The sequence below is a fragment of the Formica exsecta genome, unplaced genomic scaffold (assembly GCF_003651465.1).
Source record: "Formica exsecta isolate Colony F162 unplaced genomic scaffold, ASM365146v1 scaffold33, whole genome shotgun sequence".
NCBI lineage: Eukaryota > Metazoa > Arthropoda > Insecta > Hymenoptera > Formicidae > Formica > Formica exsecta.
Genome location: NW_021850553.1, coordinates 1,072,813 through 1,092,552, shown reverse-complemented (window position 1 = coordinate 1,092,552; position 19,740 = coordinate 1,072,813). Strand labels below are relative to the sequence as shown.

At 34.7% G+C, this 19,740-nt stretch overlaps 1 protein-coding gene across 1 annotated transcript in view; it reads left to right on the top strand.

The window, feature by feature from the left end:
• Positions 1 to 19,740, top strand: part of LOC115238234 (ankyrin-2-like) — a 75,520-nt gene that overhangs the window by 40,391 nt on the left and 15,389 nt on the right. The window contains 13 exon segments of the mRNA XM_029811864.1: positions 2,892 to 2,909; positions 4,610 to 4,834; positions 5,070 to 5,230; positions 5,311 to 5,522; positions 5,780 to 5,984; positions 7,821 to 8,010; positions 8,113 to 8,248; positions 8,348 to 8,678; positions 8,774 to 8,977; positions 10,078 to 10,319; positions 10,602 to 10,653; positions 11,046 to 11,273; positions 13,155 to 19,738. Coding sequence (XP_029667724.1) covers positions 2,892 to 2,909; positions 4,610 to 4,834; positions 5,070 to 5,230; positions 5,311 to 5,522; positions 5,780 to 5,984; positions 7,821 to 8,010; positions 8,113 to 8,248; positions 8,348 to 8,678; positions 8,774 to 8,977; positions 10,078 to 10,319; positions 10,602 to 10,653; positions 11,046 to 11,273; positions 13,155 to 19,738 — 8,788 coding nt within the window.

The following is a 19,740-nucleotide window of genomic DNA, read 5'->3' as shown; positions in this document are numbered from 1 at the left end:
ATATATAACTGAAAGTTATTTATACGAGAAATAATTTTGAAAGATTATCATAGTTTTCCAGAAACTATGCAATCATCGATTTTGTCTTGATTATAAAAACTAAATTTTTATAATTTTAGAAGAGAACCACGCGCGCGCGCGTTTTCTCTTCTTATCAATTTTAAACATTATCAGGTTTCGATATTTTAAACAAGATATATAATACTCATTTTTTCCAATTTTGAATATATCGTGATATATGATGTAATATGTAATATATCGTAAAAGAAGAATTTCTCAAATATATCGATGTTAAAATTTTGGTTTAATTTTGCACGCAGCAACTTTTATCTATTGTAAACCTAGAATGGGACAATGTAAAAATAACGTTATTCAATATTACGAGAAATGTGATCTGTAATACTGCGCGACCTTGTACTCCGGTGTACATATCGCGATTGACATTGTATTGATACTACGAAACAATAATGATGTGTATTATAGTGTGATACAATATATGTGTGTTGGTGAAAGTTTTCTGCTCTGATTAACCTAACAGATGATTGGCTGCTCGATAAATTACCCATTTAATTCTATTATCCTAATTCTGAATTGGTAATGTGATAGGCACAAACAATATATGTATATATGATAATTGATGCTTTTATTCAAATATCGTTTTAAAATCAAGATTATCTATCGTTGCTCATAACATCACGATAAATGAATTATTTTCTAATTGTCGCATTATCAAGATCAAATGGCGTGTCAATGATAACAGATATTAAATTGAAAAGAATATAACAGTGCACTTGTGAATTTAGATGAAAATTTTGTATATGTATGATTGCATATTTCACATTTATTTTTATATGGGACATAAAAACTATAAGGGTATACATCACTGTTATGAGCGTACGATCGTTGATATATAGCTCATCTTAATATCTACTTAATATTATAATGGTTATATTTTATTGAAATCACACGCAGTATGTGCATCATCTTTCACGTCTGCGCTAGGTTTACAAGACACGTGTTATAAATCAATACATTTAAATTATGCTACTATTAGACTTTTTCGATATAAATATGTCCAGTTATGGCACAAGAAAAGAAAATAGTATAGCATGTATATAAAATTCTAGCTAAAATATTTAATCATACACACGAAGAATATGCTCTTATTTCAATAATCTTTTTAAAATGAGTAATTATTTTAAAATACAATAATCACATAAGATCACAACACTATATAGTATGTATATTATCTGTTATTTTACTTAACATTCGCTATAAGACGCGATACTTTACAGTCATTCAGCCAGCTCGATAAGAACGCTTGATGTTCTCGTTACAGCCTGCTTACTCGTAGCAAAGTTCTATTACTTAGTGTTGAGCATGTTGTTTTTCACGTTTTATTTGGATGAACGATTCTTTGACATTGTGAATGATCTCATTTATTATTGCGATTTATACTAACCACTTGGCTAATTTGAGCAAATGAGTTTGAAGAATGTCCGCAACAGATCGAATAAAGGGATTTGCGAACCTGTTTCCTTTCACGTGGAAAATCTTAACCATCGTAAATCAGTTAATTTCTATTATACTATCTAACACCACGTATGAGGATTTAGCATCTCGTCATTTCTGCACGTGGCATCATTTGAAAAAAGCACAGGTCACTTTTCTCAAGTGACTTAAAACGACGAAATATAATGACTGCAAACAAAAAAGGATACAATTTGTACAAACGAGACAGCATGAGCATGACACGAGATCATTATAATCGGATAATCTAAATCGGTTCTGTTCTGAGAATAGCGAGTCCCTAGAGTCCTTATGCATCTCGTTGGCAGCCTTCAATACCGTGCCGAAAGGACAAGGAATGTGGAGGGACAGGTACACACCAGCAAATCTTACTTTATTCCACGATAACAAATGCGAAACATAATTGTTAATGATAATGAAAACATTAATGATATTTATTAAAATCAAATAGATTATATATATAATTTAAATATAACGATATAATAAGTGCAATTTTCTTTTGAAAGAAGAGATGAAAATAAAAAAAGATATTGAGCATGCTATATTATAGCATATTTATGAAAGAAAGAATCGTTCGTCCAAAAAATTGTGTAGAAAGTAGAGGAGAGTTCATCGTTGCAACAACTGCTGGATGTTTTCTTTCTATATAAATAATTAAAATTATATTATTTCTTATAGGAATGTGACGGAATCTGTTGCACTAATCATAATGGCGTATTTAATAAAAATACGCAGTAATTTTTTGTCTTTATACAACTTTGTCTTTTTCAATGAGAAAGGAATAAAAAATTAATTTATATTTATATACACAAATTAAGAATTATTAATTTATGCAATTGCCAAGATTGCAATTTCAGCGAACAGATTTCGATACGTCATTATTTTAAGTTGTTTCCGCGAGATATATCTTTTTTCCGCAAAGTGTGAATGGTGTGCTGCGTGGCGTCTCTCTACTATAATACATAATTATTATTGTTACTGCTCGTTTCGTAGTCATGTACAATAGAAAAGTGTTTGCGTGTGATGAGTGCAGGTTTTCGAAGTGTTCGAATCATCATCGTCGCAACCTAGGAGCAATTTTTACGAAAAACAAAATGAAAATTAGAAAAAAATTTGGTATATCGTTTGATATACAGTTATCAAGAATCAGTGTAACATCGTGCTAATTATAAATCCAATAATCGAATATGCTCAAAAATCTATGTAAAAATGTGCTAGTGTTAGCGATATATCACGATCTCATCTTTTTTTCTCTCTTTTTCTATGTCATCTCATCATCATGTTTATGAACGAATGAATACTAACGCGTTTTTATTTTGTTCCCGATCTTCTCTGTTATTTTATTTGCGCTACTCTCGCAGAATTCCACAGTGGAGAAAGTAAGTGATCTTCTCTTCAATTTTAGCTTCTGCAGTTTGCCGTATTCATTATTCCCTCGATTTTTTTCAGTTCTTCTCTTTGTCATATTCACAGCCTATCTGTCGCTGCACTACACAATCTCTTGTAGCTGCTGATTCTTATTATTCTCAGAAGCGTCGTATTGCTCAGTGAATAGCTTTGTTCGACGTTACTAAAGGATGATTCATGAATTAAATATGATTGAATCTTCATCAGCAAAATTTATTTTGAAAAATATGGGTATAATGAATAAAACGACGGATACGCGCCTCTCTTAATTATCTCGAATTTTCTTATACTGCTCGAGCTCTTTACGACGATGAGAGATATACGTAATCGCATAATTTATACAAATGCTTTACTGAATCTTAATTTAAAATCAGAAAAAAAAACAAATTTACTTCTACGGAGGTAATTGTTATTGGCTTCATATTTGAATAGTCGTAATAATAACCATGTTGTCAATACTGCGTCAAACGTCCTTAAGACGTCTTTGTCAAACTAATGCATTCACTGTGCAATGCGCATTGCACAATTTTCTTGTGAATAATTTATAGGTTCATCAGAGTGGAATTCTCAGCGCTAGCATTGCTACACTATGTAGTAGTTGAGAGCGATTGAGAATAGACCCAATTCTCGTTTGAATCGAATTAGATTAGACACTTTCAATGTCGTTAATTTGACGCTTACGGCTATATTACACCCCATCCAACACAAACGCCTCGTATAAACACCCATATAGATTTGACGTAGGTAGCTGTTTTATTTATCACTTATTTTGCGACACATATATTTCATACAGCTCATATTTGTCGTCTTATGCAAATATCCACAGATTAAACTTAAATATAGATAGCTGTTTTATTTATCCATTCTTTTTATTTTGCCGTACATCTTTTATACGCAGCTCATTATCGTAATTTTATCTATTTCACATAATTGCATTATATCAGAGTAATTACATTTACGCATAATAATTAAATGACGATAATAGAACATAGAATGTGAATCTATTTACTTTTGAAAAGATAACATCACAACTAATGATATCGCGTCATTAACGCGACTGATGCGCATTGTGTCAAAATTTTTACAAAATCTCATGAAATCGTTATATAACTACCAACGTCACGCTTTATATATAGTACAATTTCGAGAATTATGCTTTCTGGCTTTGCGCATATTTTTAATACTAGTTAATTCGCGTCGGCAATTGTACAATGCATTGTGACTGATATTAATATAAAAAATTATATTAAACATAATATTTTGCATTTTCTAATATAATATTAACTTATTACGATTTTTGTGAAATTTTAATATAAAATGTCTTCATAACAATTATAGATATCTATTATATTGTTTTTTTCTTTTACATTACATCTTCTAATACGGGATTTTTTAAGAAAAAGCTACAATGTATATAATATATATTCTTTTTTCCTATTGCATAGGATAAAATTAATGTAAATCATTATAAAAGTTTCAAACAAGCAAAATTACATCTATACATTTTTGTCGAAGATACATATATTTTGGATATACAAAAGGATATATTTTGACTTTTTGTATGCAACCTACATATATACATAATAGCGCAACTATTTTTTCGCGATATATTTTTGACAGTCCTTGATAGCATATCGTTAATCCAAGTAACGCGCTTTCTAAATCTCTACAGCTTTCTGGTTTCCTTTTTGGTGGACGCGAGAGGCGGTGCAATGCGCGGATGCAGGCACAGCGGCGTCCGCGTGATTGTTCCGCCACGCAAAGCCGCGATGCCTATGCGTGTCACATGCAGATATTTAAGGAGGGACAAACTGACCAATCCACCACCCCTGATGGAGGGAGAAGCGTTAGCCAGCCGCATCCTCGAGTTGGGTCCTGTGGGTGCAAAATTTTTAGGGTATGTCGCTTACATCATACTTCGCGATTCATTTCTTAATGTTGTTTATATCAGATACGCGACATCGGAAATTTATGATGAAACGGTTGTAATTTTTTTAGATAGAATATAAAATAATAAAGAACTCGCGCGTGTGTACATACAAATGCACTATGTGTAGCGGAAAATAACATACTTTATTAGTTATTCTCAGTGACAGCTTTTTGTCAAACATTAAGAAATTTTTCATGCGTAGCCCTGTTATCATAGAGGTACCGCACTTCGCGTCGCTGCGCGGAAAAGAACGGGAGATAGTAATTCTACGATCGGACAATGGAGAGACCTGGCGCGAGCACACTTTGGAAGCCAGCGAGGAGGCTGTTCAAGATGTGCTTAACGAGAGCTTTGAGGGAGAAGGTATCATTTTTAAAGTAATTCCTTCGTGTAATATATAATTTTTAAATATATAATAAGCTCTGAATTATATCTTTTTTTAGAGCTAAGCCAACTAGAAGATCTCCAAACGTCTCGTATCGTGAGGATACTTACCGTAGACTTTCCGCATTACTTCGCGGTAGTATCTCGCATCAGGCAAGAGGTCCATGCGGTCGGTCCCGAGGGTGGTACTGTATCATCGTCTGCTGTACCACAAGTACAAGCTGTCTTCCCGCAAGCAGCCCTTACTAAGAAGATCAGAGTCGGTTTACAGGTATTTTTCCGTTTCTCTTTATTGATGTAATTAAATTTATCACATCTACTCTTATTAACTCTTTACATTCTTGATATTTAAATATAATTAACTACTCCATAAACGAAGGTTTTTCTTAAATCTTTTAAATTGCTTGCTTATCTATTCTCTAAAAAAGTAAAATAATTTAGAAATATTTTTAATGAGTATATTTATTTTTTTCATGATTTATTTATCGCATTCAAAATATAAGAGCTGTTATTATCATTCTTGTACAGGCACATCCTATACCGGCAGATCTCGTGGCTAAGTTACTCGGAAATAGAGTAGCTGTGTCGCCGATCGTTACCGTGGAACCGAGACGAAGAAAGTTCCACAAACCGATAACTTTAACTATCCCAGTGCCACAGGCAGCCAATAAAGGCATGATCAACCAGTACTCTGGGGACGCGCCGACTTTGAGACTCCTGTGCAGCATAACTGGTAATATATGCTTGCACGTAACATTGTAGAGCAGCGTACCGTCTTACTGGAGAATCTCTTACCGATAAACGGCTGAAACGAATATATAATATTATACGCCGCATACACCTTTGGTGTACATTTACGCTCTTGCCGAACCTACGTTGTTGCGCATTCAAATATCTCGATTTACTGTAGTTTAGCAGGCATGAACACAGTCGGTGGGCTATCTCGTCTGTTCTCAGGTCATCGGGATTGCGAACTAAAATATCGTATATTTCACGAGAAAGTTGCTTGAATGTTAGCAGCACTTTTTAACTTTTTTGTGTTCAGTATCAATGATCTATACAATTTGTGATTTACTACACTAGCAAATGTAAAAATGTTCCAACGTCAAGTGTTCATTCAAAGAGAATTAATTTATGTATGTCAATGTTGCGGGGATCAATGTTGTCATGACATGTATTACGTGAATGTTTTAAACAATTTTTTGTTATTTACATCCATATTGTCGGAAAATGTCCCGAGGACCTTCGGATAGAGATTTAAAAGGGAGATGGTAGCTGCATGTCTCATAGAAAAATTTCGTTGAGTATCATTATTGTATACATATCTTGTTGTAATTCATTGTTAATGCTTGCATATTGTTAGGATTGAGTCATTTAGGTATGGATTATCAATTAAAGTAGATAACATTTTATTATATATACCTAGCCCATTGTAAGCGTTAACTTTAAAGCGTTTTGTTTCAGCACATTCGTTTGACTGGTAATCGCTTTGATATTAGTAATTTGTAATTTACATGAAATTGTGCTCATGATATATATATATTTTAAGTTGTTACAATATTCTTTATATAATATCCACTCTTATAAACGAGAGAGAAAAAGATTAATGTTGTTATTATAACAATATTACACACACTGAATATTACCAATATTCAAGCTTATCTTAAATCACAATCTGTTGAGAATCTATTTTAAGCATCAATATTTTTACGATATTCATACAAAATGATCTTTATTTTTAAAACAAGTATATGTATCTAATTGTGCTTTTAATTTTTATTCCAATTTTATTAAAAGCCGCGCGCGCGCGCGCGTGCGTTTTTTATCAAAAACATATATTAATGACAAACACATATTGATTGATACATATATACATATATACATACATACATACATACATACATACATACATACATACATACATACATACATACATACATACATACATACATACATACATACATACATACATACATACATACATACATACATACATACATACATACATACATACATACATACATACATACATACATACATACATACATACATACATACATACATACATACATACATACATACATACATACATACATACATACATACATACATATATATATATATATATATATATATATATATATATATATATATACATATACATATATAAATTCTTTAATTATTATATTAAACCCATACATATAATATCTTTACAATTGCTTTTTACACCATTCACATGAATAGCGCTTCTTCTTAATTTTGCAAGCATTATCATTCGATCAGTCACATATCTATTTTTATATTACTCACACATTGAAGAAGCACCTAACAATAACGCACTTATAGCGACCGTTTTAAATACGAAACTTTTTCTCGGATTGATAGTTATACACTCGACATTATTTTTACATTGATTTGTATCTGATCATTAATCGTCTGTATTTAATTTCGGTCGCGCGAAAATATACTACACTATATTTCACCTATGCCATTTGCGTATTTGCAATATATTTTAATAATGCGGACATATTTTAATAATGTTATTGGACTTGGCATGTATGTCGTTCAGGGGGTCAGACTCGGGCAGTCTGGGAGGACGTCACAGGCTCGACGCCGTTAACCTTTGTGAAAGACTGCGTCTCCTTCACTACTACAGTTTCCGCTCGCTTTTGGTTGATGGATTGCCGTAACATCTCCGAGGCTACGAAAATGGCCACGGAACTTTACACGCACGCGACACATGTACCCTTTATGGCTAAGTACGTTGATATAAATTACGTAAAACATAAATTTTAGGTGATGACATAAAGTGTGCGAATTATATAGAAAACAATTATACTATTTAATGCATTTTTTGATAGGTTTGTAGTGTTTGCAAAACGGATAGATCCATTGGAAGCGAGATTACGTGTATTCTGTATGACGGATGACAAAGAAGACAAAACTTTAGAGCATCAGGAACATTTTACGGAAGTCGCAAAAAGTAGGGACGTCGAGGTAAATGTCGGCGATAAAAATGCAAATTAATTATTAAAACGCATAATACAGAACTATTCGAATGCTTAAGGCATTATTAAATATTATTTTGTGCTATAGGTTTTGGAGGGAAAAACACAGTATATGGAATTCTCGGGAAATCTCGTGCCTGTACTGAAAACTGGCGAACAGCTTCAGCTACCATTTAGAGCTTTCAAAGAAAATAGAGTTCCATTCACCGCAAGAATAAAAGATCCAGATGCCGCGGATATGATGGGGCGAATTATGTTTATGAGTGAGCCCAAAGTTCCGAGGGGTGAATTGCCGCAAACACCGATCTGCACGCTAAATATTTTACTGCCAGAGAAGATTTCTCCGGATACTGCAGTCTCCGAGCTCGATTTATTGGAGTTATCAAAGAACTATAGTTTTTTGCGCGATGGCGGAATAAGTACGTAAATAATGTAGTAGAAAAAAAAGAATTAATTAATAACAATATTTTTTTTATCAAAACTTATATTATTGAATATTGTGTATTATTCTTAGGTAGACCAGATGCCATACATAGAGCGACTATTCGTTTAACAGACATCGCCAATCTATTAGATAAAGATTGGGAACCGCTAGCGGAAGAGTTAAACATCCCGCCTAATGATGTAGCCTTAATAAAGCAAGAGTACCCTGATAAACCCGCACAACAGGCCGCTGCTATGTTCAAAATTTGGCAAAACAACGGAAACAAAGCTACAGGTGAGTCTCTCCACAGATATTATATTATATCCTACTATTTATTTATCTTTATACCTTCAACACACGAGCGCAGCGTGTGACTTTTCGATGAATGAGAGCTACTGCCTTGGTAACCTTTAAAAAAAACCTGTTTCTTCGAGCAAGGTCAATTAATTAGACACGCGCGTTATAGTTGAGTCAGGCGCGAAGAATCTCTCCTAGGAACGTCGTAGATGATGATCTCATTGTGCATTATTATGCCTGACATAAGTTCACATACACGCTTCGTTCCCTCTCTTCTTCCCGCTAATGGCATTGACTCGCACGTAACTCTTGTGGCGTTTCTGCAATCGGCAAAAGTAACACGCAGTCGTGATTCCGTAGTATGTGATTCTCGGTTGCACAGCAAAAGTGATTAAAATCTGAGTGTCTTTAGCCGTTTTTTTCGTTATTTGTGCATCTCGGTTTTACTATTTGCCGAAATTTTTCAATCTGAATCTGAATTACTCGAGATATTTTTCAACATTTTTCGATGAAGTAACATATTTCTCAAGAGTGCTGCGTAAATATTTTTAAACTTTAGGTCTATTTCAATATAAAAATTTTTCAAAAATTTTAAAATAACAATGTTTATAACCTTGTATCAAGAATATGAAAATCAGAATCATTATACGAGTGAACTTCTATTAATATTTCGGAGGTGTTCTTATTTCCATCCACAGTGTGCAATACATTCAGGTTTGTGCAAAATTGATGGAAAGCGAACAAGGGTATAATTGGCTATAAATTTTGATTTTGTGTGTGTGTGTGTGTGTGTGTGTGTGTGTGTGTGTATATGTATTGATGTAAGGATATATATACTCGCGTATAGATATCCGAAGTGCCTCGTTGCTACGCGTGATTTGGCGCGAGACACTACCGTGTCTTTTTTTTTTTGTGATCCTTATATATAAAATCTATTACACACATACATAATACTTTCAATACTACATATTTTGAATATATACAAAATGTTTTAGAATGTTGAATATATTATAATAAATGTAAGATAAATTAATAAAATATACTTTTTTTTAATTTATCATGATTAAAACGACGTTTTGTTCTTCATTTGCATACAGGAAATACATTAGAAAAGGCTCTCAATAAGATTGGACGAGAGGACATAGTGAACAAATGTATCTTTAATGTTGAGCTAGTAACCGACGATGTTGAAAAAGCTGTAGCGAGGGTAAGATTGGATCAGCCAGGATTTGATTCGCTAAAAGAGGAATTGGGGCCGTCGAGAAACACGTCGCTTCGCCGTGATGCAACTATGGACCCCAAGATGGATCCTGATTATGAAGAGCCAGATAGAATGAAGGTGCGCATTTTATGCAAATTTTTAAGAATCTACAAGAGATCAAATCTATATGCCACGTTAAACCGTCATTGAAAAAGAATGTTATTTTATGTCTTATTCTTTTTAATGCTACTGAATACAATTAAGAAAGATACGATTCATCCACTTTACATCTTATTATAGCTCGTTTATACGTAAAAGTTAGAACGCTTATACCTAACAGTAATTTACTGAAATAACTGCATTTCCATAAGCGTGGGAGTCTTACAATTGCCAAAATAAAACGCAATTCTCTTATTCTAGGAATCTGAATCGGTCGAGGATCTCAGTATCACTGGAAGTATGCATGATAAATGTAAGTACATTAATAAGGTTTATAAAATTAATTTCATTATTTATTATACTCGCTCTTGCATTGCGTTTTTATATTACATATACAATTCAGAATTCGTCAGAGATAGTTGAATATATTACACATTTTTTTATTATACGCAATAAAAGTATGACGTCACGGCTCACAATCCTCGAATGAATAATGCACGTAAAGTCACAACGTGTGCTTATTAATTGTGTCAGTACATGGAAATAGCAAGCACACTTTTACTCGTGCTTACCTAGAAAATGTGTTAGTCAACGCTTGCCAGACAATTTTACTGTGGTCACATTACGTTTCGTCATGCAACGTTTCACATCAGCTCATATTACCTCTTCATATCTTCTTGTTTACGCATTTTCTGCACTTCACAGCTAAAGAGCACATCACAATCACAAACGGCACTGTATTCAACGGAACCTCGACCCCCATCAAAGACAAATATGCGAGCGATGAGAAAGAGCTCGGCGACATGATGGCTGATTACCTTGAGCAGAAATGTCACACGGCCGACACGATGAGCAAAAAATCGCGCGACGAACCGGACGATCTGGATAAAAAACGCCAGAAGGTGATCGCCGACGCCAACAAGATAGTCTCTGGTAAGTGAGCGACTGAAAGCGCGATTGGAATGAATGGTGGGTTGAGGGGGCGTGCTTACTACTACTATTACTACTACCATTACTACTTCTGGCAAAACCGGTAGCCAATTAATCGATTTTAGCGAAACTACGTCGCCAAATGCGGGACTACGCATTTAATTAAAGCTCAGCAGCATGATTGGATTAATGCTGCGGGCGCACGCTTGATCTTAAGAAACCAATTTACTCGATTATTAACCATTTATCGATAAATTGCGTTTTGCTACCAGACTCGCTATAAGAACTCGCTGGATCGGAGATACTTATATCCTTCCCTGATGATATCGTGTTCATAGTTATGAAATGTACTCATTTACAAGAGTGTCGAACGATGCAAGAAATACATATTGAACTATTCTTGTCGAATGTTTTTATACATTTGTTTATATTCGAGATTTTTGTCTCTTCTCTTAATAATTAATATCTCAGTGGATTTTTCGTTGTATTCTTATAGGTAATTATCTTAATATCTAATAAATGATATAACTGCCATTATATAATTATGTCACAATATACGCGTAATTTATGTTATATCTGATTATATGAACTTACATATACAGATTATACATGTCAATAATACAATTTCTAATTAGGTATATTTTAATGCTGATAATATTGTTTTTAATATTAAATTTTATTCGTAATTTATTGTCATTTACATAAAATAATTTGTAGTTTTTATGTAAGTATTAAATCAACACGATATATGCACAGGATCTTATTTCAGCGAAACGTTGCAAACGAATAAACGTTAATACAGAAATATTCTTACTATAGTAGAATCCAATGATTCTGAACACGATTTCTGTCAATACATAAAATGACGTCTCAGCTTATAAAGAACATTGTACGTTCTGCAGAGTGCAAATAATGTACATGAGCACTAAACACTTATATCTTTATGCCATCTGTTACTTCCACTCACAGGTTCTGGAAGCCAATGCGGATTCTCTCTTCGGAATTTTATTAGAGAAAAGCTTGCTTTTATTTTAATATATAACGAATTATTTTATTGCGCCTATATATCACACAAGCAGCTCTTGTCTATATATATTATACAATATAATTTTTATATCTCATTTAATCACACACATCCCCACTAATATCCTTCTATTCCGCGACATTTTTGGATTAATTTGTTTCAGCAAGGTTTCGCTGCAATTATTTGGCGTTGCATGAATGGTCAATATGTTGTGTGGCCCAATTGTGTGCGCGCACGGAGCAGCTGTCATTTGAAAAGATCACTAGATACATTGTTGTATAGCCATCAAAATACTGTTCTCATTTGTGTTTTTAATTGATAGATTAAAAATTACTAGATCATTATACTAATAGCAATCGAATGTTGTATTATTTAAAATAATAATTAAGAGTTTTTGCGAAGCTGAATATACTTACTGCCGTTTATATTCTAACAGCTTCATTTTCGAACCTTCAGCATTGTTTTATAGTTAATATATATAGTACTAATCAAGAGAGACGCACACTCTCATATTTCGAAATTGCAAGCTACTGAAATATTTTGAAAATAATTTATTGAAAAACATTTAAGTGAAAAATTTATTTCATATATTGATTATTGGTAATAATTAATGTTACTTCTCCTTCTTGAATCGCAGTTGCCTTGTGTTTATAATGATGATAGTGAGAAGATGGCTGCTCCACAGCACATACACTCCACGCACAAACCACATTACAATACTCTAACCGCAGTTCAATGAAAAAAGCAATCAAAGAGCGAGCCAGCTTACACTAATGATGACGAAATTGACAATAAAATTGTGTTCTTTTATTTTCTATCACATATACAGATGCCTAAAATATATAATACTTAATTAACAGGTGTAATAGCAGACGCAGAGAAAGAGAAGGGGAAGTTAGCGAAGGAAGGGTGGTCGGTGGTTTATGATGATGATGCGCGGGACAGTAAAGAGGCACGGGGTGCGATAGGGCAGACTTTAATTGACATACAGTTAGATAAAACGGCCGCTGAGCCGAAAGGTATAGTTTCCAAATCAGTCGCCGAACAAGTTCCTAGTATCGAGCCACCGATGGTTAGGCAATATCACAGTGAAAAACCGGATCCTAGGGTTAGTATTTTAAAAACAGCAATTTCCGTTAGTGACGATCCGAAAGTAAGTCCAACAGTAGTTACTAAGACTACGATAATAAAACAGTTTGATCAGACGCCAACTAAGACTATAACCACTAAAGAAACAGTAATTGTTTTATCGGATAAGAAAGATGTTGTTAGCGAAAAGGAGAAACTATCTAAAGAGGGTAAGGAAATTGATGAAAAATTGATTCAAGGCGCAATTCCTATGGGCATTACGCAAAAAACTGTACAGGTAGAAAGTGTAACTCGAACTGATCAGAAAATGTCGGAAGTAAAAGCGGATATGGGTAAGGAAAAAGATAAAGATAAAGCAAAAGATAAAGATAAAGAAAAGGATAAAGATACTATTGCGAAATCAACGAAACCATCAGCTTATGAAGATATTTATAATGTACAGCATCTGGCAGACGGTACGGATGAAAAACCAGACGAAGAAACGAAGAAAACGAAGGATAAAAGCAGCGGAATTTTTTCGAATATTTTTAAAGGTTCTAAATTAAAGAAGAGTAAGAAAGGTTCGAAGGACGTGTCCTTTGATAGTGGCGATGAGGAACTGCCGAAGGCTATCGTAACGAAAGTTTCGGAACAGCAGCCAGTACATTCTTCTAGCGAAATAATAGATTCGTCTTTTGACAATAGACTTCCAGAAATCATTGTCGCGCCTGATGTAAAATTGGCTACCCTTGAATTCTTAAATGACTCCAGACGTATTGCCGCGGACGTGCCTTATGAAAGTCTCCTTAAACCAACAGAAAAAGAAGATAAAAAAGTAGAGCCCACTGAAAGCGACGATGATAGTAAAGATAAAACGGGCTTCTTCTCGAATTTGTTTAAAAACAAATCTAAAAAGGATGACGATGGAACGGTTATACCAGTTATCCATGTTGAAAAACCGAAAGAAAGTGCAGAGCAAATTGCGAAGAAAGAGAAAAAGAGACTGGCAGCACTTGCAAAGGAAAAAGAGGAGCTGCTGGAATTACAAATGAAGGAAAAGGCGGAGGAAGCCGAAGTACCCAATAGTACAATCGAAAAAGAAGTAGAAAAAGCTGCAACGAAAGACGTGAAAGCCAAGGATATCGAGAGCAAGGAAGTCGAAAAGACAATTACTACAACAGATAAACAATTGCACAGTAAAGATGATAAAAAGGAAGAAGAACAGGCGAAGGAGAAGGGCAGTTTCTTTGGCATTTTTAAAAGTCCAAAGTCTAAGGAAAAGAAACTTGGCAAATTGAAAGAAACGTCCTTCGACAGTGGCGACGAGGAGATCCGAATCGTAACAGAGAAACTCTTAGACGACACGCGAAAGATTGCTGATTTCAATGAATCACCAGTTGCATATAAAAACGATGATACGAAAGTCATTCCTAAAGAAGAGATACATACTTTTGTGTCGATTACTCATTACGACGTTGATATTACGAAACAGATGGCAGAAAATCTACAGCATCCAACTGGAGAAATATCAGAAACAGTTACAAAAACTCCATCCATCGATCATGTGGAGATTAAAAAATCTATCATCCACGAGGATGAAGTCGTTGAAAAAGATAAGGGAAGCAGTATTTTCAGTATATTTAGAAGTCCCAAACAAGCAAGAAGTTCTAGGAGTAGATCAAAAGAAAAGACTCCGTCGCTCGAATTGCCGGATAGTGGCCATGAGGATCTACGAAACGTAACAGCGAAATTCTTGGAGGATTCTCGAAATGTGGCAATTATCACAGGCGAATTGACAGAAACAGAACATTTGGAACATAAAATCACAACTGAAACGAAAGATATAGACGATAAATTGATAGCAGATGAGAAAAAAATTGAACATGACATTGCGAGTGCGGCAGAAGATGTTGATAAAATTGCCAAGGATGACCAAGATACGATTGGCAAAAAAGTAGAGGAAAAAATACATGATATCGTCGATAGCGCTGAAACTACGAAAGATAAAACAATTAAGGAAGCTAAGAAAGCAAAAGAGAAAGGATCAGGATTCCTCTCAGGAATATTCAAAGGCGCGAAACATGCCGTGGAAGAAGTATCCGATGATATCAAGGAATTCTTAGACGATACGAAGAAAGAAGCTGTCTTAGAGGAACCGCGAGGCAGAGAAGCGACAACCACTGGTTTAAAGGATTTGGAACAACAGAAGGACAGTGTGGCAGCTAGCGCAAAAGATGCTACTAATAAAGCTGCGACTGACGTGAAGGATGCCAGAGATAAAATAATATCTGCTGTGAAGGGAAAGAAGGAAGAAGTTGCAGAGAAAATTTCAAAAGATGTGGAAAAGGCAGCAGATAACGCGAAAGCTACTACCGACAAGGTAACAGATACAAAGAAGATCGGAGAAAAAATGGAGATCACTGCAAAAGATGTCGCGCACGCTGGCGAAAAAATTAAAGAAGAGGTTACAACGGAAATAAAGGAAGATGCTAAAGCTATGAAAGAAAAGCTATCTTCCAATGCTGATTTGGCTACTGATGCCGCAATATCTACCAAGGACAAAGCAGCCAAGGAGGCGAAGAAAATTAAAGAGAAAGGAAGCGGTTTCTTTTCTGGAATATTTAAAGGTGCAAAACACACCGTAGATGATGCGGCTAACGATGTTAAAGAATTTTTAGATGAGACAAAGAAAGAAGCTATATTACAAGAAGAAAATTCCAAAGAAACAGTAGCAACGGGTCTCAAAGATGTAAAAGATCAAAAGGATACCGTCGTGACTGAAATTCAAGAAAATACAGACAAAGCTGTCACTGATGCGAAAGATGCAAAGGACAAAACAATCTCTATAGTAAAAGAGAAAAAAGATAAAATTGTAGAAAAAATTTCTGAAGATACACAACAAATTGCTACCACTACGAAAACAGCCGGTGAAAAAATTGTAAAGGAAACGAAAAAAATCGCTGAAAAAATAGGAGCAACTGCGGCAGATATGGCGCAAGATGTTAAGGATACTAAGAATGCAGCGGTAAAGGAAGTAAAAGAAGATACAACATTAGTGAAAGAAAAATTATCAGCAAGTGCTGATGTTGTTGCAGAGACTGCAGATAGAGCTAAGGATAAAACGACGAAAGAAGCGAAGAAAGCCAAAGACAAAACTAGTGGCTTCTTCTCCGGTATATTTAAAGGCGTCAAACATTCTGTAGAAGATGCAACTGACGATGTCAAAGAATTTCTGGATGAGACGAAAAAGGAAGCGACATTAGAAGAAGAGCGTAAAACGAGAAGAGAAGCTTCATTGGAAAAAGAATATGCTAAGGAAGAAATTGCGGCCGATCTTAAAGATTTGAAAGATAAAAAGAATGCTGTAGTTACCAAAATACAAGAGACTGCAGAGAAAACTGCTGCTGATGCGAAAGATGTAAAGGATAAAACAATTTCCGATGTTAAAGATAAAAAAGATAAAATTGTACAAGAAGTTTCCAAAGAAGCTCATAAAGTTGCCGATACAACGAAATCAGCTGGTGAAAAAATAATAGCGGAAACGAACAAGATAGGTGACAAAATAAAAGTAACTGCGGCAGATATTACGCAGAATATTAAGGATACTAAGGATGCAACAGTAAAAGAAGTGAAACAAGATACAACATTAGTGAAAGAAAAATTATCAACAGGCACTGATGCCGTTGTGGAAATTGGAGACAGAGTTAAGGATAAAACGACGAAAGAAGCGAAGAAAGCCAAAGACAAAACTAGTGGCTTTTTCTCCGGTATATTTAAAGGCGCCAAACATGCTGTAGAAGATGCTACTGACGACGTCAAAGAATTTCTGGATGAAACGAAAAAGGAAGCTGCATTGGAAGAAGAGCGTGCTAAAGAAAAAATTGCGGTATCTTTAAAAGATTTGAAAGATAAAAAGGATGCTGTTGTTTCTGAAGTTCAAGAGACTGCAGAAAAAGTTGCTGCCGATACGAAAGACGCAAAGGATAAAGCAATTTCCACTGTTAAAGATAAAAAAGATAAAATTGTAGAAGAAGTCTCCAAAGATACTCAGAAAGTTGCCGATACTACGAAAGCAGCTGGTGAGAAAATAACATCGGAAACGAAAAAGATAAGTGAGAAAGTAGAAGCAACTGTGGTAGATGTTGTTCAAGATGTTAAAGACACTAAAGATACAGCAATTAAAGAAGTGGCAGAAGATATAAAATTAGTTAAAGACAAAGTAACAGCGGATGTTGATACTGTCGCAAAAAGTATAGAGGATGCCAAGGATAAAGCGGCGAAAGAAACAAAGAAAGAGAAAGAAAAAGCAAGTGGATTTTTCTCAGGCATATTTAAAGGTGCAAAACATACTGCAGAACACGCAACTGAGGATGTTAAAGAGTTCTTAGACGAAACGAAAAGAGAAGCTTCATTGGAAAAAGAATATGCTAAGGAAGAAGTTGCCGCGGATCTTAAAGATTTGAAAGATAAAAAGGATGCTGTAGTTACCAAAATACAAGAGACTGCAGAAAAAACCGCTGCTGATGCGAAAGATGTAAAGGATAAAGCAATTTCCGATGCTAAAGATAAAAAGGATAAAATTATAGAAGAAATTTCCAAAGAAACTCATAAAGTTGCCGATACAACGGAAGCAACTGGTGAAAAAATAACAGCGAAAACGAAGAAGATAAGTGAGAAAATGAAAGTAACTGTGGCAGATATTACGCAGGATGTTAAGGATACTAAAGATACAGCAGTAAAAGACGTGAAACAAGATATAACATTAGTGAAAGAAAAATTATCAACAGGCACTGATGCCGTTGTGGAAACTTCAGACAGAGTTAAGGATAAAACGACGAAAGAAGCGAAGAAAACCAAAGACAAAACTAGTGGCTTTTTCTCCGGTATATTTAAAGGCGTCAAACATTCTGTAGAAGATGCAACTGACGATGTCAAAGAATTTTTGGATGAGACGAAAAAGGAAGCTACATTGGAAGAAAAACGCGCAAAAGAAAAAGTTGCCGCGGATCATAAAGATTTGAAAGATAAAAAGGATGCTATGGTTACAGAAATTCAAGAGACTACAGAGAAAATTGCTGCTGATACGAAAGATGTAAAGGATAAAGCAATTTCTGATGTTAAAGATAAAAAAGATAAAATTGTACAAGAAGTTTCCAAAGAAGCTCAGAAAGTTGCCGATACAACGAAATCAACTGGTGAAAAAATAACAACGAAAACGAAGAAGATAAGTGAGAAAATAAAAATAACTGCAGCAGATATTACGCAGGATGTTGAGGATACTAAAGCTGCAGCAGTAAAAGAAGTGAAACAAGATACAACATTAGTGAAAGAAAAATTATCAACAGGCACTGATGCCGTTGTGGAAACTGCAGACAGAGTTAAAGATAAAACGACGAAAGAAGCGAAAAAAGCCAAAGACAGAACTAGTGGCTTTTTCTCCGGTATATTTAAAGGCGCCAAACATGCTGTAGAAGATGCTACTGACGACGTCAAAGAATTTCTGGATGAAACGAAAAAGGAAGCTGCATTGGAAGAAGAGCGTGCTAAAGAAAAAATTGCGGTATCTTTAAAAGATTTGAAAGATAAAAAGGATGCTGTTGTTTCTGAAGTTCAAGAGACTGCAGAAAAAGTTGCTGCCGATACGAAAGACGCAAAGGATAAAGCAATTTCCACTGTTAAAGATAAAAAAGATAAAATTGTAGAAGAAGTCTCCAAAGATACTCAGAAAGTTGCCGATACTACGAAAGCAGCTGGTGAGAAAATAACATCGGAAACGAAAAAGATAGGTGAGAAAGTAGAAGCAACTATGGTAGATGTTGTTCAGGATATTAAAGACACTAAAGATACAGCGATTAAAGAAGTGGCAGAAGATATAAAATTAGTTAAAGACAAAGTAACAGCGGATGCTGATGCAGTCGCAAAAAGTGCAGAAGATGCCAAGAATAAAGCGGCAAAAGAAGCAAAGAAAGGGAAAGAAAAAGCAAGTGGATTTTTCTCAGGCATCTTTAAAGGTGCAAAACATACTGCAGAACACGCAACTGAGGATGTTAAAGAATTCTTAGACGAAACGAGAAGAGAAGCTTCATTGGAAAAAGAATATGCTAAGGAAGAAATTGCGGCCGATCTTAAAGATTTGAAAGATAAAAAGGATGCTGTAGTTACCAAAATACAAGAGACTGCAGAAAAAACCGCTGCTGATGCGAAAGATGTAAAGGATAAAGCAATTTCTGATGTTAAAGATAAAAAAGATAAAATTGTACAAGAAGTTCCCAAAGAAGCTCAGAAAGTTGCCAATACAACGAAATCAACTGGTGAAAAAATAACAGCGGAAACGAAGAAGATAAGTGAGAAAATAAAAACAACTACAGCAGATATGAT